Raw genomic sequence first — 27287 nt, forward strand, 5'->3', positions numbered from 1 at the left:
TATCATCCCTATTGTCTTGCCTGTCGGATATGTGAACCTTGAGATATCGGAACTCCCTCATCGAACTACAGCTCTACCTTCCCAGTATCTAAAAGTAATAATGGCAGTTAATAGTTGAAATGCTCACTAGTACGCTCATCAAAGAAGCAATGCCGGGTAACACTACACAAATATCCTTCTCATACGAACGATAAATGTTGTAGCATATCATCGGCTTATTTTGACCAACGAATGTCATGCAAAACATTTGATGTTGGGAGACAATCAGACTGGTTTGTGAACAACGGTTCGCTCGGGGTGCAGTGTACACACTGTGCAATAATCTGACCAACAAGCCAAGAATTGGCTGATCGTCCCAATTATTGTACAGTGTGTACCTAGTTTTACTGCTGCTAGCATACAGTGCTTACAGTTTCAAATATTGGCTGGACAGTGCTAATTTCAGGTGGCTAGAGATATATAGCCTACATCGAAGGAAGATGATTTTGCCACAGGTTAACGTGGGTTGTGCAGGTCAGGGAATGCTCCAAAAAGCATTTGGACTGTTGACAGGAACTACGTAATGTCAGCCAAACTTGTACTAACTTTAATATTTTAGGTACTTTGGTTACAATAGAGGCTTGGTGTGGGGTTCAAATTTCCTTCTTGCAACTAGCGCTAGAATGTTTAGCTACAGCTCTGTAGAGCATAATAATATATAATATACAGTGGTGCTTGAAAGTTTGTGAACCCCTCAGAATTTTCTATATTTCTGCTGAAATTTGGCCTAAAACTATCTCCGATAGTCCTAAAAAGTATATAAATATTTAAATAAAAAATCAAACAAATGAGACAAAAATATTAGACATGCTAAATTTTTTTTTAGGAAAATGATTCAATATCACATATCTGCGAGTGTCAAAAGTATGTGAACCTTTAGGCTTAGCAGATTTTTTTTTTAGACTTTTTTTTTTTTTTTTTCAAGGGCACTGCATACCATCAAGGAGAATAACAAAAAAATAAATAAAAGTCACAAAGAAGGACGATTCATAAGAATCGATCAAATCCACAATGCGGACTTAGTAACAAAGCACAGTGATTTAAACAGTATCCTACAATACTACAAACAGCCAAAAATCTCTGTAACAAAAGTGAAAGTAACGCATCCATAAATATACATAAATATTAGGGGTGTGCACCGGCCACTTTTCGTGTTTTGGTTTTGGATCTGGATCTTTCGTCGTGTTTTGGATCTGGATTGGTTTTGCCAAAACCACCCTTCCGTGTTTTGGGTTCTGGGTTTTGTGTTTTGGATCTGTATTTTTTTAAAAAAAAGCATAAAAACAGCTAAAATCACAGAATTTGTGTGTTTTTCTGCTCCTATGCTATTATTAACCTCAATAACCTTAATTTCCACTCATTTCCAGTCTATTCTGAACACCTCACACCTCACAATAGTGTTTTTATATCCAAAAGGTTGCACCGAGGTAGCTGGATGACTATGCTAAGAGATAAGAGTGGGCGGCACAAACACGTGGTCCATCTAGGAGTGACACTGCAGTGGCAGACAGGATGGCAGTTTGAAAAACTAGGCCCTAAACTGTACATAATGCAAAGAAAAAAAAGAGGTGCAAGATGGAATTGTCCTTGGGCCCTCCCACCCACCCTTATGTTGTATAAACAGGACATGCACACTTTAACAAACCAAACATTTCAGCGCCAGGGTCTGCCACACGACTGTGGCTGAAATGATTGGTTCGTTTGGGCCCCCACAAAACAAGCTGGCAATTAATCTGTCCCTGCACAAACTGGCTCTACGGAGGCAAGATGTCGTCCTCATCCTCCTCATCCAACGATTCCTCACCCTCTTCAGTGTTGTGTACATGCTCATCCTCACAGAGTATTAAGTCGTCCCCACTGGAATCCACAACCACAGGTCCCTCTGTACGTTCTGGAGGCTGGTCTCCCTGGAAGAGTTGATAATTAATTTTATGAACATCATCTTCTCCACATTTTGTGGAAGCAACCTCCTACGCCTTTCGCTAACAAGGTTCCCGGCTGCACTAAACACTCTTTCGGAGTACACACTGGAGGGGGGCAACTCAGGTAAAATAGAGCCAGTTTGTACAGGGACCTCCAAATTGCTTCTTTTTCCTGCCAGTACAGGTACGGACTGTCTGACATGCCTACTTGGATGCTGTCACCGATGTAATCCTTTAACAGACAGACGCACGCTTGTTGCTGCTGCTTTAAGGATGCAGGTGCGGCTACAGCCCACACATTTCACAAAGACAGAAAAAAAAAGAATCATTTTTTTATTGTTTGTGGAGCGCACTTTGAGGGTTACACCACCCTTTAACAGACAGACGCATGCTTGTCGCTGCTGCTTTGAGGACAGTATCATATGCAGTGACAGTAGACTTGTCAGAAATTGTTGGCACGTCCTTCAGTCCGGACCAGATGTCCAAACCGGCCCTTGACTTATGACACAGGCGCACGCTTGGCGCTGCTACTGTGTTGATGCACGTGCGGCTACATCGCACACAAGTCACAAACACATAAAAAAAATAGTTTTTTATTTTTTGGAGCACTTTGAGGGTTACACCACACTTTAACAGACAGGCGCACGCTTGTCGCTGCTGCTTTGAGGATGCAAGTGCGGCTACAGCCCACACAATTCACAAAGACAGAAAAAGAAAAAAAAGAATTTTTTTATTGTTTGTGGAGCGCACTTTGAGGGTTACACCACCCTTTAACAGACAGACGCATGCTTGTCGCTGCTGCTTTAAGGATGCAGGTGCAGCTACAGCCCACACATTTCACAAAGAGAAAAAAAAAGAATTTTTTTATTGTTTGTGGAGCGCACTTTGTGGGTTACACCACCCTTTAACAGACAGACGCACGCTTGTCGCTGCTGCTTTGATGATGCAGGTGGAATCTAGACGGGATTTGGAACCGTGGACACACTACCTCCATCAATTGTCTAAATCCCACTGCACTAATGGCGGATACCGGACGCACGTCTAACACCAACATAGCAGTCAAGGCCTCAGTTATGTTATATTGATATATATACGTGCGGCTAAAGCGCACACAAACACAGAAAATATTATTTTATTTTTGCTGGAGAGTAGTGCACTTTGTGGGTTACACCACCCTTTAAGAAATGAGCCAGCCGGCTCTTTACTTATGGGACACAGGCGCACGCTTGGCGCTGCTCCTTTGTTGATGCACGTGCAGCCACAGTGCACACAATTCACAAACACAGAAAATATTTTTTTATTTGGTTTGGAGTGTACTTTGGGGGTTACAGCACCCTTTAACGGTCAAGCCAGCCGGCCCTTTACTTATGACACAGGCCCACGCTTGGCACTACTTTGTTGATGCACGTGCGGCTACTGCGCACACAGTTCACAAACACAGAAATATTTTTTTATTTGGTTTGGAGAGTACTTTGGGGGTTACAGCACCCTTTAACGGTCAAGCCAGCCGGCCCTTTACTTATGACACAGGCCCACGCTTGGCACTACTTTGTTGATGCACGTGCGGCTACTGCGCACACAATTCACAAACACAGAAAATATTTTTTTATTTGGTTTGGAGAGTACTTTGGGGGTTACAGCACCCTTTAACGGTCAAGCCAGCCAGCCCTTTACTTATGACACAGGCGCACGCTTGGCACTACTTTGTTGATGCACGTGCGGCTACTGCGCACACAATTCACAAACACAGAAATATTTTTTTATTTGGTTTGGAGAGTACTTTGGGGGTTACAGCACCCTTTAACGGTCAAGCCAGCCGGCCCTTTACTTATGACACAGGCCCACGCTTGGCACTACTTTGTTGATGCACGTGCGGCTACTGCGCACACAATTCACAAACACAGAAAATATTTTTTTATTTGGTTTGGAGAGTACTTTGGGGGTTACAGCACCCTTTAACGGTCAAGCCAGCCAGCCCTTTACTTATGACACAGGCGCACGCTTGGCACTACTTTGTTGATGCACGTGCGGCTACTGCGCACACAATTCACAAACACAGAAAATATTTTTTTATTTGGTTTGGAGTGTACTTTGGGGGTTACAGCACCCTTTAACGGTCAAGCCAGCCGGCCCTTTACTTATGACACAGCCGCACGCTTGGCACTACTTTGTTGATGCACGTGCGGCTACTGCGCACACAATTCACAAACACAGAAAATATTTTTTTATTTGGTTTGGAGTGTACTTTGGGGGTTACAGCACCCTTTAACGGTCAAGCCAGCCGGCCCTTTACTTATGACACAGGCGCACGCTTGGCACTACTTTATTGATGCACGTGCGGCTACTGCGCACACAATTCACAAACACAGAAAAAAAAAAAAAATTTTAGCACTTGGGGGGAGCACCCCTGACGGACAGAGCACCCCCTGGACAACACTACAGCACCCCTTTAGGATTGGGACACTGCACAGGACTTTGGAGTGGACACAGCCTCTATGGACAACTGACTGCACAACACAGTCCAGCCAGCCCCTATGGACTTTGAAGTAGTGGACACAGCCCCTATGGACAACAGCAGCACAGCACAACACAGCCAGCCCCTATGGACTTTGAAGTAGTGGACACAGCCCCTATGGACAACAGCAGCACAGCGCAGCACAACACTACTCTGCACTACACTACACTACACTACACAGCCCAGCCAGCCCTAACTCCCACCCTCCCTCTCCCTCTTCACTGTCCACAGCCGAGTGAGAAAATGGCGCCGACGCGGGTACCTTATATAGGATCCAAAACCCGCTAGATCCGGAAGGCGGGATGATGACGTTTTGCCTCGATTTCAGATCCGAGTCAGGCGGGAAAAGTCGAGCATGACTCGGATCGGCCTCGGATCGGGGGGGCTCGGGGGGGGTTCGGTTTTCAGAAATCCGAACCCGCTCACCCCTAATAAATATACCACAGAATAATTGTATTCGAATCAGAAAAGAACAATAGTAAGACAGAACAAAGGTATCAAGAATGGACTCCCGGCATAGCTGATATATTGAAAGTAAACCAAGGGCACCATATCTGATGATATGTAGACAGAGTATTGTTTAAAAGGGAGGTATTTGGGGTGAAATTAGAGTCAGGTATTTTCAATCTATGGGATGACAATGAGGTGTGAGTAGACAACCTGTCTTTTTAAAAGAACAGGGATCTATCAAAGTTTGTTCACAACACATGTTTGTGGAAGCGTATCATGCCACAAGCAAAAGAGATTTCTGAGGACCTCAGGAGAAGACTTGTTGATGCTCATCAGGTTGGAAAAGGTTACAAACCATCTCTAAAGAGTTTGGACTCCACCAATCAACAGTCAGACAGATTGTGTACAAATGGAGGAAATTTCAGACCATTATTACCAGCGGCGGCTCCTGCCCTCTTAGATGAGGGGGGCTGCAGCAGTCGAGAATTACTAACCCTGGCCTGGTCCCGGTGCCTGCTGTGTAATTGATCTGACAGGCACCAGGACCTGCGCATGCGCAGTAGTGGCAGGGCACCACTCCGCGAATGCTCATATCACCGCCTTCCAAAGGGCTGCATCATCTGCAGCCCCAAGTGGGGCTGGTGGAAAAGCAGAGAAGAGGCTTCCTACTGTAAGCCGCTCTCTGCTACTAGCAACCCGGACTGGCAGTCCCAGACGGAGGAGGTACCTCCCCCTGAGACTGCCTGTTGTATATTTGACTGGCAGATGGTGCTTCCAATAGGAAGCCACTGTCAGTCACAGTGTAGCCAGTGGAGTCATAGACTGCATTGACTACACTGAGGTGGCAGATTTTACTGGGGGGGCTGAAGACTTCCGGCCCTTAAGCAAAATCTGCCACTGATTATTACCCTCCCCAGGAGTGGTCAATCAACAAAGATCACGCCAATAGTTTGCAAGTTCATAAAGGAACCCAAGGTAACCTCTAAGCAACTGAAGGCCTTACTCACATTAGCTAATGTTAATGTTCATGAGTCCACCATCAGGAGGACACTGAACAACAATGGTATGTATGGCAGGATTGCAAGGAGAAAGCCGCTGGTCTCCAAAAAGAACATTGCTGCCCGTCTGCAGTTTGCTAAAGATCACCTGGACAAGCCACAAGACTATTGGAACATTGTTTTGTGGACAGATGAGTCCAAAATAGAGCTTTTTTGTTTAATTGATAAGTGTTATGTTTGGAGAAAGGAGAACACTGCAATCCGGCATAAAACCTCATACCATCTGTGAAACACAGTGATGGTGGTGGTATCATAGTTTGGGCCTGTTTTGCTGCATCTGGCCCAGGACAACTTGCCATCATTGATGGGACAATACATTTTGAATTATACCAAAATATTCTAAAGGAAAATGTCAGGACATCTGTCCATGAGGTGCATTTCAATAGAACGTGGGTCATGCAGCAAGACAACGACACAAAGAACACACGATAATTGACCAAAGAATGGTTAAAGAAGAATAAATGTAAAGTTTTGGAATGACCAAGTCATAGTCCTGACCTTAATCCAATCGAAATGTTGTAGAAGGACCTGAAGTGAGCAGTTCATGGGAGGAAACCCACCAACATAATTTTGAACAGCTGTTTTGTTTATTCAGGACTAATCAACAATTACCGGAAACAATTAGAAGCAGTTATTGCTGCACAAGGGGGGTCATACCAGATACTGAAAGCAAAGGTTCACATACTTTTGCCACTCACAGATATGTGATATTGGATTATTTTCCTCAATAAAAAATGGATATGATTCTGTTCTATTTATCTACATTTAGGACTTGTGTGAAAATCTGAGGTACAATGGTTTTAGGACAAATTTCAGCAGAAGTATAGGAAATTCTGAAGGGTTCTCAAACCTTGAAGCACCACTGTAACAGCCATGCCACTCGCTGTACTGTAAAACTATTGTCTTATGAAATTGCTCATTGGTGCTCCAACCAGCAGGCTACATTCACATATCAATTGCAATGAATAAATGATCTGTTGTTGCCAGCGTCGGAGCATGGCTCTGTGCCACCCTGGGACAGCCCCTGCCCCCAAACAAGTGACATCATAATGTCACGCCAAGGGAGCGGGCCCTTCATCACTAGGAAGTAGAGCTAATGCTTGCAAGCAGGGTTGTCTTAGCAGTGTGGGCCCTGGGCAAAGCAATGCATTGGGGCCCCAACCCACCCATTCACGGGAAAAAAATTTAAATGGTCAATAAAATTAAACCCTCCTGCATGCCCATCAGACCTCCCTCACATGCCGAGAGACTCTGTCTGACTGGTCTGAAGCCGGCAGATGAAGTGGGACTGAGGTGAGTATTCGTCACCGAGGGGGATGGGGTGGGAGAGGTTAGATCAGAATACAATGCACCGGCGGCCGACTTATAAACATATCACAATTTACCAACTGGCCGCAGCTGCAAGGGGGCATGTTGGCGGGCCCATACAAGCTTCGGGCCCTTGGGCAACTGCCCAACAAGCCCAATGGAAGAGATGGCCCTGGTTGCAAGGTGCCATTTCAGACACACTGTAAGCCACATGCAGGTGCCAAGGGGAAGCAATGGCCCTGCTCAAGCACCCTTTAGTTATGGTTCTGCATGTTGCTTCTCATCAAATAAATCAATTTAGGGGGTGATTCAGGAGAGGAGGCAATTGCATAGCCACACACAAGCAGCTTTTCAATTCCCTCCTTGCTAAAATAGAGGAATAATAACTAGTAAAACATCAAAGCATTAGAGGAGGCTGTCTGATGGGTATATAAGTAAGACTGAGGGGGTTATGCAATAGGTTCCGAGATTACGGACCGGTCAGGATTTCAGCGTGTTCGGTACCAAATTTAAAGTGGCACTCAGTTATAATGCTGGTTTTGCCTTATAATAACTGATTGTCGCTTTAAATTTAACGGAAAACTCGCTGATATCCCACCTGTTCCGTAATCTCAAGACCTATTACATAACCAGCTGAATGCACCAAAACAGGATTTCATACTGTTGTTCTGTCTTCCAGTGTTCGATTAAAATATTGCTTGTAAATAACAGCTTAACTTGATTATGTTTCTCCTCAGACCTTTCCCTATATAATGAATTCATGGAACAATCTTCAATATTTTACGGAAGTAAAGGGATACCATTACCCAAGGATAAAGAGGAAAGCCTTAAGATAATTAATTCTTGGGTTTCCAGAAAAACAAATAATCTTATCCCAGATTTGATGCAGGATCTTTCCCCTGACCTACAGTTGATGCTGATCAATGTGATTTATTACCAAGGTAATCTGAAGTAATGACTGCATTTGGTAGGCAGCCAACCTCAAATGCTTGACTGCCAGAATATGATTGCATTCATGGCGATGAGAAAACAATGTTTCTGAAAGCCAAGTATTCATAATGCTTGCTCTACAAAGGTTAATTTAAAAAATACAATTAATTGTAGTATTAAAACACAGCTGTAACCAAAATTTAAGATTGGCACCAAATATTGCTGCTTGCTTAGGGCTGCCATGTTTTCCGGTTTTCCCAGGATTGATCTCTATTTTCTGCATTACACTCACAATGCTAATTTTACACGTCGTTCAGCTGTGTACCAGTTAATTTCGGCACATAACACACAGACACGATGAAAGTGGATGCCACAGTATACAACACCACTGTCAGAAGTAGGAAAACCTACTGACTGGTAGTGGCGGCTCCAGGGGTGGGGCTGCAGCGCAATCCAAAATTTAAATAGGGGACCACACCAACTGCCATCCTTACTGGCAGTTGGTGTGGTTCCCCTATTTGAATTTTGACTAGGGTGGGGAACAGCTGGCCTTCACTTCACGGATGCGTGAACAGCTGGCCTGACTGCTAATGGCGAACACTTTGAACACTTGCTATGACTTCCTCATGTTTCTCAGAGACCGAGGTATGTCCGTGTCATATTTCCCTAAATTATGTCAATTACTTTGAAAGTTATAATAATCCCTTTAGGGCCAATAGCGAGTGAAACACCCTGTACTTATTGAAATCATTTTATAAACAAAAAGGAGCATACAGAAAAAAAAAAAAGTGAAGGTTAAGGGGAACGACAAGGATGGGGGGCTTGGGCTGGTACATTGAACCAAAACAATGGATGAAGTCAGACAGTCAAATAGATGTCACAATATAGAAAAACAGCATCAAATATTTCAATCCCTCAGAGCTTCATTGAGATTTATGGTTCATACACACGTCAGATCAGACAACGATAACGATATTATAAGGGGTCTATTCTTTATGTTAATTATCGGGGTCCTGGGGACCAATAATTAACATTTTAATCTGCGGCAATTGCCAGAGCAATTCATCATAGCTCCGGCACGGAGACAGCTGATCAAAAAATGAAAATCAAAATCAGCTGCCTCCCAGAATGTTTTCAATGTTCCTTTCGAGTCTGACTCAGCAGTGCTAGTGCGCCTGCTTGAACTAGAAGGGGGCGGACAGGGACGGAGGATTCTTCTTCACAACTGGGACTCCTTCCCATAGGGAAGGACGGGTGTGCGGGAGCAAACGCAATCTGAAGATGGCGAATGCTCCAGCAGTCAAGCTCCAAAAGTATTTTATTTTCGGAGCTTGATGAATTTAGGTCCCCATACTAGTGTATGGGGACAGCGGGCCACATCGGGAGAGAAAGGTAAGCATTATCTTTATGATGGATGGCCCAGTACTTAATTTCTCCAAAGGTAGGTGAAAATGTGTTAAATTTCACCTGCTTTTGTAGAATCTAAGTGTTAATGAATAGACCCCTAAGGGAGATGTATCAAGCCCCGGAGAGAGATACGGTGGAGACGTTGTCCAAAGCAACCAATTAGCTTGTAGTTGTCAATTTAAAAACTGTGCTAGATAAACAGTTAGAAGCGGATTGGTTGATTTGGGCAAATGCTCCACTTATCTCTCTCCAAGATTTGCTAAATCTGCCCTTATATGTTACTTGTCCTGTAGTACTGATGACCTGTACTGTAACTATAAATTGTTCTGGATACAGGTGATATTGTTTGTTTATTATTAAATTAGCCAGTTTTTCTATTAACACAATATTTTTTGCACAGGAAAATGGATGTCTCGTTTCAATCCAGAACTTACAAAACAAGAGAAGTTCCACTCAAACTCACATAAAGTTCTTGTTAAGATGATGAATGCTCACAAGTATCCCCTGCAAAACATGAAAGATTCATATTTGGACGCCCAAGTATGTCACCATGTACTTTACATCCACCTGTAGATCCAACTATGTTTGGCAGTCACCAACCTGTCAAAGATGGTTGGATCTAAAATGAAAACTTTTGGCAATGGTTGTGGGTTTGATTCAGGGGTGGACGATAATCCTGTCGGGGCTGCATCTGCTGTAGTTTGTACAGAGCCACCCACCAGCTGCGTCTCTCACATCAGTCGCTAAACCCTAAGGTTGCTCAGAATGTAGACATCAGACAAAATACATTGGCCAACTGCAAAACCATCGGCATTGCGTCCACCTCTGAAGCAGGCCCGTGTCTCTTCTACTTACAACTGCTCTGGCCTACCATCTCACTGAACACTTTAAGGCAGTTTCTGCTATGTATATAACTATATACCTATATACAACAAACCAAGGTGAGAATTAGGACATTCTCACCTTTCTGTACAAGCTGAGATGTGTCTGGTCACTCTGCTGCCTGATACAGGGCCTGATTTAGACCCACTCGCGAGCGCTGAGCACTCGCAAGCGGGTCGATGGTGCCCAAGTGCGCATGCGCACGACGGAGGCGGCTCCGTCGTGCGCATGCGCAAGACTCGAATAATGACGACCAAGCCGTCGTTATGGGTCCCGCACCAAAGGGGGCGTGCTGTCGATGTTGATTGACAGCATGCCCCCTTTGGTGGGCATGGCTGCCCAGACGGAGGCGTTCCCATGGGAGTGCTTTTGGCTCTGATAGAGCCAAAAGCACTTCTGGGCTTGCGGCAGCGAGACCCTACCGCAGGGTCTTGTCGCAAGCCCGATAGTCGCGATGGTCTTGACCATCGCGACCATCATTTTGGCTGCTCGCTATAGCTGTGGGTGGTCACCCACAGCTATGCGAGCGGCCAGGAGGCCGCTCCAAAATGAAGGAGGGACGGCCCTGATTCAGAGCGAGCGCTCTGTCAGAGCGTCCGGCTCTGAATCAGGGCCACAGTCTTGTTCATGCCTTAAACAACTATACTCTCATATTATTACCTCTAAACTCTGACTCTCAGGAGTTAATTTACTAAGATTCGTGTTAGTCCCAATTTGTCCCGTTTTTCAATTCAGATAGTTCCACAAGTGCCAAAGGACAGGCATGCTGGCACCTCTAGCTCCACTGTAATATACAATAGTTTTAAACTATTTCACACTTTACTACCCCCGTACCCACCGCTCGAGGGGTGCGGGGAAGAGCCTCGGGCTTCAGACAAAGCCTGGGGTTTCAGGAGAGGGTAGACCTTTTTTGGGGGGGGGGTCCCCACCTCCCCTGAGATCCCTGGCTTGGCCTGACCGACTTGGGGTGAAAATGCTTTGGCCCTGGAGACCCGGTAATAGGGTCTCCGGGCTGTGGCATTACACCCCGGTCGGTTTGGGTCCGGTGCTGGTTTTAAATATAGGGGGACCCCATAGCCATTTTTCCCCCCTATATTTAGAACCAGCACTGGCCCTGCAGCCAGGCGCTGGTTCTTAAATTATGGGGGAGCCCTACTCGTTTTGTTCCCCGTAATTTTAGGAACCAGGGACTGGCTGACCAGTTCAGGGCTGGTTATGTGTGGGGGGGGGGGACCACTGTAAAATTTTTTCATAAACATTAACCATAAAAACAAACATACACAAATCACACTGATATGTGTATGTTTGATGGCAACTCGCAGATCAGGAGGTGGTGCATTTAAAACGTCTATTGACTCCCCGATTTGGCTGTAAAACGGCCGAATATAGCAAAACGAATAATGGTAAATTCACGATTTAGGCAGAAATTAATGAAAAGTACTTCCTATTTGAGCCGATGGTGAATTCATTTCTATTGAAAAAAACTTCCAAATTTGTGGCATTAAATCACCCGATTTCAACCCCAAAAGATGAACAAATCACCCGAATTGCAAAAAAGTTATTTTTTCACTTGAGAGAGCAATCTTGGATCAACACAAATCTTAGTAAATTTACCCCTCAGATGTATGTTCAGTGATGTTTAAAAATTCTTGAGTTACACTCATCTGCTTTTTGTTACCAATGACATGATTCCCCCTGTAGAGGAAACTTTCTTAGAAAACTTTCCACAGGTATGTCATGATAATGTAATATCTAAATATTTGCACAGAACCCTTTGAATGCCTTTCATGGTTGAGCATTCACCTCAACAATGAATGGCATTCAAAGGGTTTGTGGGACATAGGGGGGAGATTTATCAAGTCTAGGGAGAGAGAGAGAAACTGAAAAAGCTGTGCAAAGCAACCAATCAGCTTCTGTCATTTATCTAGCACAGTCTTTGGAATGACAGTTAGATACTGATTGGTTGCGTTGGGCAATTTCTCTAATAGCAGGTGACATGCTCCAACTTGGTGCTTTTTTGTAAATATCTGAATACATTTCATTCTACTAAAAAGCAGCCGTAACTAATATGCGGCGAGCAGTTAATGTCTGAGCACCTAATGGACACTTCCAAGACCATCTAGATCAGTAGAAAACTTTTCATTCTTTCAGTTTCATAATGCCACAACTGACTCCTACCCATGGCAACCAATCAGATTGTAGATGATAGGACATGCAGAATTTAGACAAGGACCAGTATCATAACTAAGGGGGGTCGGGCGGGACTCATGCCCTGGGTGCTACCATCCAGGTCTGCACTACACAGTAAAACAAACACGCCGGCGCTAGGTAGTACACTTGCTGGCAGTGACTGTACTACCCGGCAGCGGTTTGTTTTAGCAGCCAATTAGAGTCATATAGACTCTCATTGGCTGCTGCACCCAGGGCCGGAGCCAGGCTGGAGCTCACTCATGAGCTCTGCCTTTCCAGCTCCCGCAGTAGGTGAGGAGAGAGACATCATGACGTCTCTCCCATAGTACTGAGCGGGACCAGAGGAGCGGATGCAGGAGCGGTGATTCGGGTAAGTATAATGTGTGTCTATGTTTTAAGTGTAAGGGGCACTAGTGGGGGCTTTCTATAAGGGGCACTGTATAAGTGTCACTACTGGGGGTACTGTATAAGGGGCACTACTGGGACCACTGTATAAGGGGCTCTACTGAGGGCACTGTATAAGGGGCGCTACTGAGGGCACTGGATAAGGGGCACTGCATAAGGGCACTACTGGGGTACTGCATAAGAGGCACTGCATAAGGGGCACTGCATAAGAGCCACTACTGGGGGCACTGCATAATGTGCACTACAAAAGGGAAATTGTATAAAAGGCACTACTGGGGCCACTGCATAAGGGGCACTGCTACAGTGGGCATTCCATGAGGGGCACTACTACTAGGGGCATTTCATAAGAGGCACTACTACTGGGGGCATTGCTAAAGGGGTACTACTACTGGGGGCATTAAGGTGCATATGGAATAGAAAGGAATGACTAGCAACGGTGGTTTGTCATTTTTCAGTGGCCACGCCCCTTGTGGTATGCGGCCATGCCCACTTTTATGGCGCACATAGTGGGGGAGGGGGGCTCCGTTTTTCATCTTTCCCTGGGCTCTAAATACCCTAGTTACGCCACTGGCAAGGACAAACCAGAATTAGTAGATAATGATGGAACTGGTAATGGCCAAAGCACAGAGCCCAAATACTGAAACACATGTATACATCAGTCATCCTCAAAATCCATACAGCGGATGCACGTAGTTAGGGTGACACTAATCAGGACAGGAAACCATATTTCCATCAAATGTGGTGGCATAAGCAATTGTGTACCGGCCTTTTTCAATTAGATTTCTCAACGATATACTGTGCAGTTATGGTTTGTTAGATTGAGGATAGAATCAGAAGTTACCTCCAGAAAAATCAAGGATATTATCAAAGGAAGCCAGCAACATCTAAGAACATTCTCTCTTTCGGCACTTCACTATTCATGATCACTTAGTTTATACAAAAGCAGGTGAAAATTAATATTTCACCTACTTTTGTATAAATTAAGTGTCAGGGCCATTCATTAGAAAGGTAACGCAGGAGATATCACTATCTCCTGCTTACCTTTCAGCCCCAATCTGGCCCACTGTCCCCATACACTAGTATAGGAACCTAAATTCATCAAGCTCCAAAAACACTAACATTTCAGAGCTTGACTGAAGAAACATTCGCCATAGTTGCGTATGCGTGAACCCATGTTCATGATTGCGCAGTAGCACTGATGAGTCAGACTCTGCAGTGCTAGGTCTCACTGCTACTAAAGTAGTGGTGAAAGGATTAGTGGAGACAGCGGATCTTCGGATCAGCTGTCTCCGTGCCAGGATAATGTTGAATTGCTCTAACTCAAGGTAAGATAGATCACCAGCAACAGTGCCACCCAGGATTGAAATTATCCAGAATATGCATCACAGTGTAATAGTAAAGAGACACCACAATGCACCATATTGTAAGATGACATGTTTGCGTTCCTTGACACACTCCTGTATGCTATCCAATTAGGTGGCCCGATTCCCCTTGTCAGACAACTGCAGCTTTGTCATCTTCATGCCTAAATCAAATAAAGCACAGGCTCTGAAAACAATGGAGGGCAAGCTCACTGGGGAGATTATGACTCATTTGATGACACAACTGGAACAGAAGCATCCACAACCAACAAGTGTGTCCATCCCACAACTAAAACTCGACTCAGACCTTGACCTAAATGAAGTGATAAGTTTACTTGGTGAGTAAAGTCTAAAGTTACAATGGAAAATGGTATTGAAACATAAATACAAATGAGTACTAGAGCCACAGATGGGTAAACCACAGATGGGTGTGGTATAGGTTCCATACGAACGGTTGATCATGAAAAGGTTGACAATTATTTGGTCGACATGGAAGGTCAACATGACAAAAGGTAGACAGTACAGAAGGTTGACAGGTACAAAATGTCGACATGGAAATAGTCAACACAGGAATGGTTGACACTTTCTTTTTTTTTAGGGGTAGGCACTTACCTGGAGGGTTAGGTTTCGGCACCTACCTAGAGAGTTAGGTACTTACCTGGTGGATTAGGGTTAGGCTATAAAATGGACGATTAGGTTTAGACAACAAGGGGGGCGGTTAAGTTTAGGCACCAAGGGGAGGGTTGACCATTATTGTGTTGATCATTTCCACATCGACCTTTTGAACCTGTCAACCTTTTGTACCCGACAACCTTCTGTACTGTCTGACTTATGTCATATTGACCTTTTTCCATGTCGACCTTCTGACGTCAATAAAATGATTGTCGGCTTTTTTATTGTCGACCTTTTATATCACACCCGTGGTATATTATGCCAACATTCGGAATGTTGACAGCAAAAGGTCTTCATGGTCTGAATAACACGTTCATTAGGTCTTCTTCTAAAAGTTTTGTATCCTGCATAGGATTGAATAATAGGCCTGATTTAGATTCTATGCAAATGCCATCACATCTGCAATCTCTCACGTATCTCAATAGCGAAAATATGCTAATGTTTACAAAGCTTACCCGAGCATAGGAAAGCCCACTGCTACCTTCTCATATCCATCCAACAACGTGCAACAGTGTAAACATCGGTAACATTGATGCAGATCGAACAGCCATGCAGATTCTAAATAAGTCTGACCTGTCTCAAACACTGCGGCTCTCCTGACACACTGAGAGCTCTCATACTATGAAGGAGATGTCAATGGCTAATGCCCACGAAACAGAGATTAAACGGTCCCACCATGCCTGTTTGCTTTGCTACCCCCGTTACCTCTCCAAACGCTGACCAACTGTCACTCACTTTGCGAGTGAATCCTCTGTGTTGGCATAATCCCAAATAAATGGCTGTGCTTGCGCTGCGCAGCTTTTGCGCATGCACAATGGCTAACAATCGTTCAATCTGCGTAAACATCGGCATTTCCGGGCGGTTTTGAATCAGGCCCAATGTCTCAAAGATACCCAATATAACTCAAGAATTTGTTACCGAATGATGTGGTAATATGGTAATTGTTGGCGGTGCTCCCCTGGCTTCAATAAGTATATACAAAGACTGAAGTTATTTTATTGCATAGGCCGCAAAAACAAACAATTTTTTCTAAACATTTTTTGTTAATGTACATTAGTCAAAATAAATGATCAAAAAATATATACACATATAAGAGTTGTCAAAAATATGACAATTATATATGAAATTATATTCATTATGAAATATATATGAAATTATAATTTAACTATAAAGATAAAAAATATAGAGTGTGTTATATTTAATTTCCTCTCCAATACAGACGAAAGTATGTTCCACATTCTCAATTCCCCTCAGGGTTTTTATGGGGCATATTTACTACCATCTACATTTAAAATGCTGTTGCAGCGAGTTTAGTAAATATCACTTGAATGTATCAAAAATCCCTTGCAGGGTTCCTGCGAATTCCCTCGGAAAAATTCTCACTATACTATTTGGAAAAAATACAGTGAGAATTGTGTTTGCGTATATGCCCCTCCTGCTCCTGCCCTCTCCGCCCCCACTCTCTCTCTTTCTGTCCTAGCCCCCTGCCCCTGCTGTAGAAAAGAAAACTAACCTGTCATCAATCAGCCATCCAGTGCAGGTAAGTTTTATTTAATTTATTTTCTCTTCCTACATCTCTGTCATTAGCCTGTGGTTCAAATTGATTGCCGCTTTAAAAATATGGGAAAACTCGCTACAGTTACAGCAGCAGCTGCAGATCGCATGCTATTATATACAGTGAATCTGGAAAGTATTCACAGCGCTTCACTTTTTCCACATTTTGTTATGTTACAGCCTTATTCCAAAATGGAATAAATACATTTTTGTCCTCAAAATTCTACACACAATACCCCATAATGACAACATGTAAAAAGTTTTTTTGAAATTTTTGCAAATTTAATGAAAAAAACCCCTAAGAAATCACATGTATATTAGTATTCACAGCCTTTGCTCAATACTTTGTTGATGCACATTTGGCAGCAATTACAGCCTCAAGCCTTTTTGAATATGATGCCACAAGCTTGGCACACCTATCTTTGGGTAGTTTCGCCCATTCCTCTTTGCAGCACCTCTCAAGCTCCATCAGGTTGGATGGGAAGCGTCGGTGCGCAGCCATTTTCAGATCTCTCCAGAGATGTTCAATCGGATTCAAGTCTGGGCTCTGGCTGGGCCACTCAAGGGCATTCACAGAGTTGTCCTGAAGCCACTCCTTTGATATCTTGGCTGTGTGCTTAGGGTCGTTGTCCTGCTGAAAGATGAACCGTCGCTCCAGTCTGATGTCAAGACCGCTCTGGAGCAGGTTTTCATCCAGGATGTCTCTGTACATTGCTGCATTCATCTTTCCCTCTATCCTGACTAGTCTCCCAGTTCCTGCCACTGAAAAACATCCCCACAGCATGATGCTGCCACCACCATGCTTCACTGTAGGGATGGTATTGGTGTGGTGATGAGCGATGCCTGGTTTCCTCCAAACATAACGCCTGCCATTCACTCCAAAGAGTTCAATCTTTGTCTCACCTTACCAGATAATTTTGTTTCTCATGGTCTGAGAATCCTTCAGGTGCATTTTGGCAAGCTCCAGACGGGCTGCCATGTGCTTTTTACTAAGGAGTGGCTTCAGTCTGGCCACTCTACCATACAGGCCTGATTGGTGGATTGCTGCAGAGATGGTTGTCCTTCTGGAAGGTTCTCCTCTCTCCACAGAGGAATGCTGTAGCTCTGACAGAGTGACCATCGGGTTCTTGGTCACCTCCCTGACTAGGGCCCTTCTCACCCGATCGCTCAGTTTAGACAGCTGGCCAACTCTAGGAAGAGTCCCGATGGTTCCGAACTTCTTCCATTTATGGATGATGGGGGCCACTGTGCTCATTGGGACCTTCAAAGCAGCAGATATTTTTCTGTACCCTTCCCCAGATTTGTGCCTCGAGACAATCCTGTCTCAGAGGTCTACAGACAGTTCCTTGGACTTCATGCTTGGTTTGTGCTCTGACATGCACTGTCAAGTGTAGGTCCTTATATAGACAGATGTATGCCTTTCAAAATCATGTCCAATCAACTGAATTCACCACAGGTGGACTCCAATTAAGCTGTAGGAACATCTCAAGGATGATCAGTGGAAACAGGATGCACCTGAGCTCAATTTTGAGCTTCATGGCAAAGGCTGTGAATTAAAACCTACAAAAATCTCAAAAAAACCTTTTTACACGTTGCCATTATGGGGTATTGTGTGTAGAAGTTTGATGACAAAAATGAATTTATTTAATTTTGGAATAAGGCTGTAACATAACAAAATGTGGAAAAAGTGAAGCGCTGTGAATACTTTCCAGATGCACTGTAAGCCCCACAGACTGATGACAGGCATCGGCTCTGGGCCTGATTCAGACCCGCTCGCGAGCGCTATGCGCTCACAAGCAGGTCGATGGTGGCCCAGTGCGCATGCGCACGATGGAGCCAGCTCCGTCGTGCGCATGCGCGAGACCCGGAGAGCGATGGGCAAACCGTCGCTCCGGGTCTCGTACCAAAGGGGGCGTGCTGTCGATGTTGAGTGACAGCACGCCCCCTTTGGTGGGCGGACCGGGGGCGTGGCTTCCCAGACGGAGGTGTTCCCATGGGAACGCCTACCGTCTGGGGCCGGCCCCACTGACATCACAAGTGATGTCAGTGGAAGAGCTTTCGGCTCTGTCTTGTTGCGACCCCTGGAGTGACTGAACTGCAGTCGTTCTGCGGGGCTCGCGCTCGCGCATCACTCGCTTCGGGGCTCGCTACAAACGGGGCGGCTGTCGATGTTGATCGACAGCTCGCCCCGTTTTGTAGGCGGGCAGGGGGTGTGGCTGGACAAAAGGAGGCTTTCCTGAAGGAACGCCTGCCGTTTGTAGGTGGCCCTACTGACATCACCAGTGATGTCAGTAGTGAGCTTCCGGCTCTATTAGAGCCGGAAGCTCACTGGGGCTTGCAGCAGACGAGACCCTTCCACAAGGGTCTCGTCGCAAGCCCGATGGTCGCAACCATCAACTGGCCGCTCGCAAAAGCTGTGGGTGGTCACCCACAGCTTAGCGAGCGGCCAGGAGGCCGGCTTTTAAAAAACAAAACGGCCGCCCTCATTCAGTGCGAGCGCTCACTTTTTGCGAGCGGCTCTGAATGAGGTCCATACTGCGCAGATACAAAGCCATTGCAGTCAGAGGGATGGAACGTCAGAGTTTGGGGGTGGTGATGGGGGCGTGGTCAGAGAAACACAGGCGTGCCTGTCCTTTTGAACGCTGTTGCATAGGTGTATATAAATTAGCCAGTGCGACGGCAAATGCAGCTTGAGTGCTCACTGCGTGCGACAAGGTTAGCAATCTATGAGTAAGGTCAGACCTGTTGTAATTGTGCGCGAGGGGCCAATGTTACCGATGTATGCACCGGATTGCAAGGTATTACGGATGTGCAGTAGTGGGCGTCTCTATGCTGGCTTTGGGCGTCTCTGTACTGGCTTTGCGATTGCAGTCATTAGCATATTGTCGCAGCAGACCTGGGTGCGTAATTGCATGAGTGATCGCAATAGCGATCCGTAGTGAATCAGGCCCACTGTTCAGTGCATGTCCGGGAGCACTCGCTTGTTTTTTTTATTTTAAGAAGACGTTTGAAGTGGACTACTATTTGGACCCATGAGGACCGAGCACATCTATGGATTTGTGGATTTGGTAAGTATGTAGTATCAGTGTGTGTGGTTTTTTTTTTATTTCTAATAAAGGTTTAACACATTCGGTGTCTGTGTTCTGTCTTTATTTTAATATTTTCTTCACAGGCACGGTACACCTGTCAAACCGTAACGCATGTGTCCTAAGGCGAACTCAGGGAGGACAGAAACCTCCCGTTGACCAGGTGCTAGCGGATCCTTATTGGTCCTGGCATGCTGGCACTTGTTGTTCCACAAGTGCTGGCATACCTGGGCAGGTTGGCTGGGATCTATCTGGAGTCTATCTGTATAGAACAATATTATAATATATTTTTAAGGGGCTGGATGATCCACGGAGGGGGGGCCCCATTTTATGTTTTGGATCCCGACTACTTAAAAATGTTTAATAAATTTAATGGAGATTAATCTTTTGGCTTTGAATTCTCTATTGTTTGTATCCACCATGGAGATTCTTCTTTTCACTCTTTAGCCAAATCACCACATGATCAGATAATCCTATTATTTTTCTTATATTGATTGTTTTGACAGCAAAAGTGTTTAGGAAATAATATATTTGTTTCTATAGGCTGGTAAAATACAAGTATATTCCAGATTCATACGTCTATTAGCTGTAACTGTTTAGCTACAGTATATATTCAATCCCTACTTTATGCAGACATTTCTAATCCTCATGGAGTGCTACATATCTAGATTAAAGTGTCTGCCTACAATCCGTTTATAATCCATTTACACATATAGCATGCCGATATTATTTAGAATAAAGGTTTTATAATAATTATTTTGGGGCACATATATTGGAGAGAGTATCAGGGTTGGACTTGCCCACAGGGGATCAGGGGAAATTCCCAGTGGGCCCACCCCCTCTTCTAGGTGTCATGTTCCATACTGGGCATTGAATTGTACATTGTTACTCTGTTAGAGTGTTAGTTACCGTGTGGAGCAGGACCACTGATAAACATCGGGGCTTGGTTTGCTTCTATAGAAACTACACCGTTTTGCCTAATGGTTAGCCAAGCAACTGTGGTGGCTGGCCACACCCCCTCTGGTGGATGACCGCACACTTTAAGCCTGCGCTCCTATTACTGCATTCCCCCGGTGGAACCTTTATGGCCCAGTCTGATACTGGAGAGTATGGGCCTGATACCAGGGTCATATCTATAATGGGTGCAGGCTGTACGGTGCACACGGGCCCCTGGGTCCAGGATGGGCCCACACTGCACATGCTGCACACATACTTTTTTATACTTACCTCTCTGAAGTCCAACGTCGGCCAGAGTAACGCAAAACGTCTGGAAAATAGCTGCTGCACAATTTTCCGGGTGAAATGTGCATGCGCAGTAGACTCCGGGCATAGACTAGTGCCCAGAGTTTACTGCTGCTGTAATTTCCCCGGCAGCCGCTGGGGAGAGAAGAGGGGGCCTCGGACGGGGAATGCACATGGGTCCCCTCCTCTCTTAATACACCCCTGCGTGATATAGAACTTGATTCAGCCTCGATTCACTCGCAATTGACCAGTGTCACAGTGTAGAGTTAACTGCAGGCATTTGGGGATGGGGACGGGGAGCAGCATTGAAAACAGAGGCATGCCGGCTCCATTTTTGGGGAATGCTGAAGCCAACGACTACGCCGATTCTCTGGTCCTCTCTAGATGTGTAACTCCTTCAATAAAATCCCATCAGCTTTAAGTGCATTTAAGTGTATGAATATTTTCCCATTTTATTTGGGAATTCATTCCATTTATATTCCAGGAACAAGATATAAAGATTCTAATTTTACTTTATTTTTAACTTTTTTTAATTTTTAAGATTGATATTAAACTTCCATAACGTGGCATGCTTTTAGTGTACTGTACTGCCATCTAGCTTGTTTTACCTGCTCCTGTCCCAAACTCCTGCAGTGGTAAAATTACAATGGTCTTAAGGGTATTGAACAATCACAATAGAAGATAAATATATAACTGAAGCACATGACATTAAAATGCAGGGTTATAAACTTAGATGCTATTTAAAGTTGCTGGATCTTTGGCATCTGACCTCTCTTTTTACTTTAATAATTAGAAGTGATTCAGCATGCCCAAAATCTAGAGATGAAGATGGATCTTTTTGGTATTTCATATGGGAATAATAATAATATTTTCATAGGATTTTCTCCAGAAGGACTCTAGGCGCTTTACTGAAATTATGAAAACTGGGCCTGCTTCAGAGTTGTACACAAGCCTGATAGTTTGCGAACAACTTGAATAATTGGAGATCTGCCCACGCAGGACCTGCACTGCGCATGTGCAGGTGTCTTTCTGCGACTGCAGTCGCAGTGTTCATAAGATGTAGCATGATAGACGTGTGGTGGTTTGAAGGCAGGGAATGGGTGGTGACAGCCAGTCTTTTTGAAATCGTGGCGTGGCTGATGTCTTCCAACGCAGATTTACTGGCCTCGGATACTGAGCTGTGATGGCGATTCTGAATAGCCTAAGGCTCACACAGATGGCTGATGCCGGGTCTTATGGTCGCAATGGTGTTCTGGTACTGCATCTTTGGATGCAGCACACGGATCTGCAATACTGCCAGGGGAAGTCTTTTGTCCTTAGACGCCTCCTGCGGCATTAGCATATGTTCGCATCGCTGCTGCGTCCAATGATGATGCTAACAGCGTACAACTCAGAATCAGGCCCATAATGAACAAATTCAGATTATTTAGAAAATACAAAAATTCAGATTATTTAGAAAATACAAAAACCATAAACATTATACAGAGGTTTAGATTTGCAGGAAACATAGAAAATATAATAATTTATATAATGCAGCCATTTTGGCTCATAAATTCAAACGTAGGTTACAGAGGGCAGAATAGCCAATACCTGGTAGAGATCACACATAGAAGATGATTCAGAGGTGGACGCAGTTGCAGCATACATGCCTACTCTCCCGATTTGGCAGGGAGCCTCCCGAAAATCGGGTGCTGCTCCCGGCCCCCCGGAAAAGTAGACCCCGCTCCCTGCTCCACAATGCCGAAAATCTTGGCATTGTGTAGCGGGGGCGGAGCCAAAATGACGCGAGTGTGAGGCTACACCCCAGCCCTGCCCCTAAATGGCATGCATCATCCCAGCCACGCCCCTTTTGCCGGCCCCACACCCTGCTAAGCCGACCTGGCTACTCCCTCCCGGAAGGGGCAGCCAGGACATCGGCAAGTATGAGTTGCAGTAGCATCTTTATGCTAATGTTGCGTTCGATGGAATTCGCCGATGTCCATACAATGCACTATCAGCGCAACATCAGCCGCACCATCGGAGATTGCAGCTGCCTATGGCAGGTGCAGAAAGTCCAAGTGTCCATTACCACCAGGTGCCAGTGCAACACTGACACAGACACAACTGCAACACCCCCTGACTGCCCACCACGCCCTAGTTACCGCCCAGAAATGTCTATCATGGTAAACACCGGGCCATATGCGCAGAGCCAATGCTTTACCTGAATCAACCAAAATAATGCGGAAGCTACAAAATACTAAAGCATGATGCAGGATCCTTACAAAGTCCATCAGAACCATGCATTGTTCACCCCATCTACTAGAGAACCAGGTGAAGCTGGGAACGCTCCAGAAATTAATGGAAGACATACTTATACATAGAACTGGAGTCTGCATTGTAAACGGAACCCCAATAATGGGTCTACAGGGTTTCTGCTTAGTAGTAACTCTGAGTTCCAATAGGTCTTTAACTTTCTGATGTTGCCAGAAGCTGAATGGCCAGTCACTGGTATTACACAGCTATGCATTTTATTCACACTTTATTAGATGGCCCTTAAAAAACACTTTCTTACGTCTCTGGTGTCTGTCCAGGCTAGCATTGAGGTCTGCTCGTGCTGTGCATCACTCCCGGACAGCACAGAGCTCCACTCATGCTGTACAACGCTCCCTGCTGATGCCAAGGTCTCTCTGTGCTGCTCTGGCCCATGTTCTGTAACTGAGCATGGAGATAGCTCATCGCAGCCCCTTGCTCACAGTGTGTCTTCCCAGCTTGATGGCATACAAGCTGCATGCTAGAGTTCCCTCCTAAACCACAGTATGGGCGCAGCCATGATGGACTCTGTCGCCTGATGCTCTTCCTCCACTCTTAGCGCTGCTCCCAGACCAGCTGATTGCAGCATCCAATCTCTGGGGATCCCCTATAAATTCCATTTCCTGACTGGCCTTTGTTGCCAGTACAGCGTCGCTTCTGCTGAAGTTACAGCTCTGTTCTGAGCTCCCAGGTACTCTGTATCTGAACGGTTCCAGTCCGTGTGACTCAAGTTCCAAGTCTGGTTACAAGTCTCCATTCCATCTAAACACTCCAGTCTGGTTTTACTTGTTTGTATCTGCTTCCATCGGTCCTAGCCAATATCTCCAAACATTGGTCTCATCCAATATCTCCAAACATCTGTCCCATCCGCATTCTCTAAATACCTGCTCCATTCGATATCCTCAAACATCGGTCTCAAACCAATCAAGTTCTTCAAATCATCAATATCGGTCTCAAACCGGTCCAGCATCATCTGCCCTAATCCGATTCTGCCCATCTCTTCAGTATCATATCCAGTTCCCATTCCAACCTGCTGTTCAATAAACACATTTACTTTACTGTCCTCGCCATTGAGCCCATCATCCTCTACAGTTCATATAACTCCTCACATCATACATGAGGAAGTCCTGGCTCAAGCCACCTAATTTCATCCAAGTCTCCTCTTCAGCCTCCCACTCCTGTTCCGACCAAATCAAAACCTCAGGCATGACATTCACATCATATATGAGGAAGTCCTGGCTCAAGCCACCCAGTTTCATCCATGCCTCCCAAGTCTCCTCTTCACCCTCCCACACCTGTTCCGACCAAATCCAAACCTCAGGCGTGACAGATGTTCATCTACTACAGTATGTGTTACTTTAATATTGTACCTGGATGTCTTTGTTTGTCTCAGATGGTCATCCATCTCCCACTAGAAATGTTTAAACTGAACTCTCCCTTTTCCTGTAATTCATACCCCAGATGCATTAATATCAACTAGATGAGCGGGATTAGATTTTGATAACTGATTTACCATATTTGGCATTAAAAGTAGATTTGGGTAAACTTCATGTCACATGAATGTCTCTTTTTTATTCCCAGTATTTGATTGTGAAATGACCAGAAATATTTAGAGGGCACAAATATTGAGGTACATCATGCTAATTCCAGGCTCTGGACGGCCATGACAAAGTTTACTGTTGGCATTTTACTTTTGCTTTCTGTAGATCTTATTGGGAGAACATGTTCCCCTACTCCTTCAAATGTCCAGAACTCAATGGTTCCTAATTCTAGATAATTTTGCTTACCACCAAGGTACTGACGGTCAAACAAGTGGTGGATTTTCTTAACTAATGTGATATATATCAAGGACTTAATCAGAATCTACCCTCATATTTCATATTTTTATGCACTGTAGGTCTTTTTGGTCTGTTTGAGAACCCGGATTTATGCGCTCTAGCAAACGGCACTGAACTTGCTATAACCGATGTCCATCACCGAGCTGTTCTGGAGATCAAAGAGGAAGGTGTGAAGGCAGCAGCGGCTACTTCTATAACCGCTGCCCGAACTGTCTCAGTCTTTGATGTGCGGAGGCCATTCCTCTTCATTCTGGCCAATGATGTAAGCAAAGTTCCCATCTTCATTGGACGCATTACCGACCCCAGTAAGCAATAGGAAAGAGATGTGCTGCCGATGACAACTTGTGTGCTTAACCTGTCATTGCTTAGCTAAAAATACAGTAATTAGACATAACAGATAAATAAATATATGTGCCACACACTTCAGGAATATTTTTTAACATTTTAAAATAAATAAAATAAAAAATATATATCATGCTTAATAAAGTTATATGTAACTAAATGCAGTGCTTACTTTATCTCTAACCTGTATCTACTTTGCGAGATGTATCAATTATTGCAAATGCAGGATGATTTATCCGTCGGCACAGGACTTACCCCTAAAGACTAAAAGATCTTAATATGTATAGTTTGGAACAGAGAAGGGAAAGGGGGGACATGATAGAAACTTTCAAATACATGAAGGGTTTTAACAAGAACACGAGGACATGCACTGACACTGGAGGCTCAGAGGAAATTTGAGCAAAAATGACTTCACAGAAAGGGTAGTGGATAAGTGGAATAGCCTCCCATCAGATGTGGTTGAAGCTAAAACAGTGGAACAATTTAAACACGCTTGGGATAGGCATAAGGATATCCTTTAGAAAGACATAAGGAGCAAATAGGGTTGAAGTTGCCAAAAGGATAAATGAAAAGGGGCAGACTAGATGGGCCAAGTGGTTCTTATCTGCTGTTAAATTCTATGTTTCTATGACAGCTCTTCCGAAAAAGAGCTGCCCTAGCAATGTAAGGACTTGCGAATTTATGACCCCAAGTCTGCATGCGCTGCCATCACTCCTATGAAACTAGAGGCTAATTTAGAAACTGTTGCTCATTCTGGCCTTAGAGGCATGGCCAGAGTCAGTAAAAATGGCAATGGGTGTATTGTGCCTATTTGGGACACATGCCTTCGTACCCATCAAACCAGCCACAGCAGAGCCAGATGGAAAATAGTGGCAGGTGGAACATAGAGGCGGGTGACTGGGCAGACCAATGACAGTTGGTCGACAGGGGTGCACGGCTCAGCATATTGGGCTTGGTTCATGTATGTACGCAAATGCAATAGCAGTTGAGATCGCTCCCGGATCGCAATTGAAAATATATGCGCACTGAAAGCATCACATCCGCCATTCACACACATAATCGGAAACTTCGAATGCAGATCAGTCGGCCACCAGCCTACCACAGACACAACGGGTCTCCAGACACGCAGAGGGCTTTCCTGCTGTGAGCAAGACGCAGTGGCTGACTTATGCACGCCCAGAAAACAGTGTTTAAACGGTCCTGACACACCTGCGTTTCTCTAGCCACCCCCCATTACCTCCCTCAAACGCTGGCTACCTGTCACTCATTTTACGAATAAATCCTCTGTGCCAATGTAATCGCAATACAATCGCTGCTCGTGCACAGTGCAACTTATACGTATGCGCAATGGCTAACAATCACTCAATCTGCATAAACATCAGCATTTGAGTACAAACATATATCAGGCCCATAGTGCCAATCAGGAGATGTATTTTATCTTCTTAACTATAGAACAGTGGTTCTCAAACTCTGTCCTCAGGACCCCAAACAGGTCAGATTTTCCAGGTCTCCCAGCATTAAGGAGTCTATCCATTAGGTGACCTGAAAGTCTGAACGTCTAGCGTTCAGACCAACAGATCGCCGAGGTGCAGTGCCCGCACTGAACGGCGTTCACTGAACGTCATTCAGTGAGGAGCCCGACCTCCTATCTCTGATCATGGGGAACCTGACGAGCGTCATCAGGTTGACGGGCATGTTCAGTAGACAGTCGGGGTCAGCAAGGACCCAGCATGCACGCGCATCGCTGGTCCTTGCCAGCTATCCATTACCCGACTTTGTGAACAATGCAACCGGTCG

The 27287-nt window shown here is 44.9% G+C and overlaps 1 protein-coding gene across 2 annotated transcripts in view; it reads left to right on the plus strand.

Moving 5' to 3' along the window:
• SERPING1 (serpin family G member 1) overlaps window positions 1-25570 on the plus strand; it is a 49653-nt gene extending 24083 nt beyond the window's left edge. For both annotated transcript variants that reach the window (XM_088458810.1, XM_088458809.1), the window contains exons 4-7: window positions 8030-8233; window positions 10030-10169; window positions 14583-14805; window positions 25208-25570. In XM_088458810.1, coding sequence (XP_088314936.1) covers window positions 8030-8233; window positions 10030-10169; window positions 14583-14805; window positions 25208-25464 — 824 coding nt within the window. In that variant the 3' untranslated portion in view covers window positions 25465-25570. The remainder of the gene's footprint in view (window positions 1-8029; window positions 8234-10029; window positions 10170-14582; window positions 14806-25207) is intronic.
• Window positions 25571-27287: the final 1717 nt, after the last annotated feature.

This window comes from Taudactylus pleione, unplaced genomic scaffold (genome assembly GCF_031769625.1).
Source record: "Taudactylus pleione unplaced genomic scaffold, aTauple2 ptg000854l, whole genome shotgun sequence".
Taxonomy (NCBI): domain Eukaryota; kingdom Metazoa; phylum Chordata; class Amphibia; order Anura; family Myobatrachidae; genus Taudactylus; species Taudactylus pleione.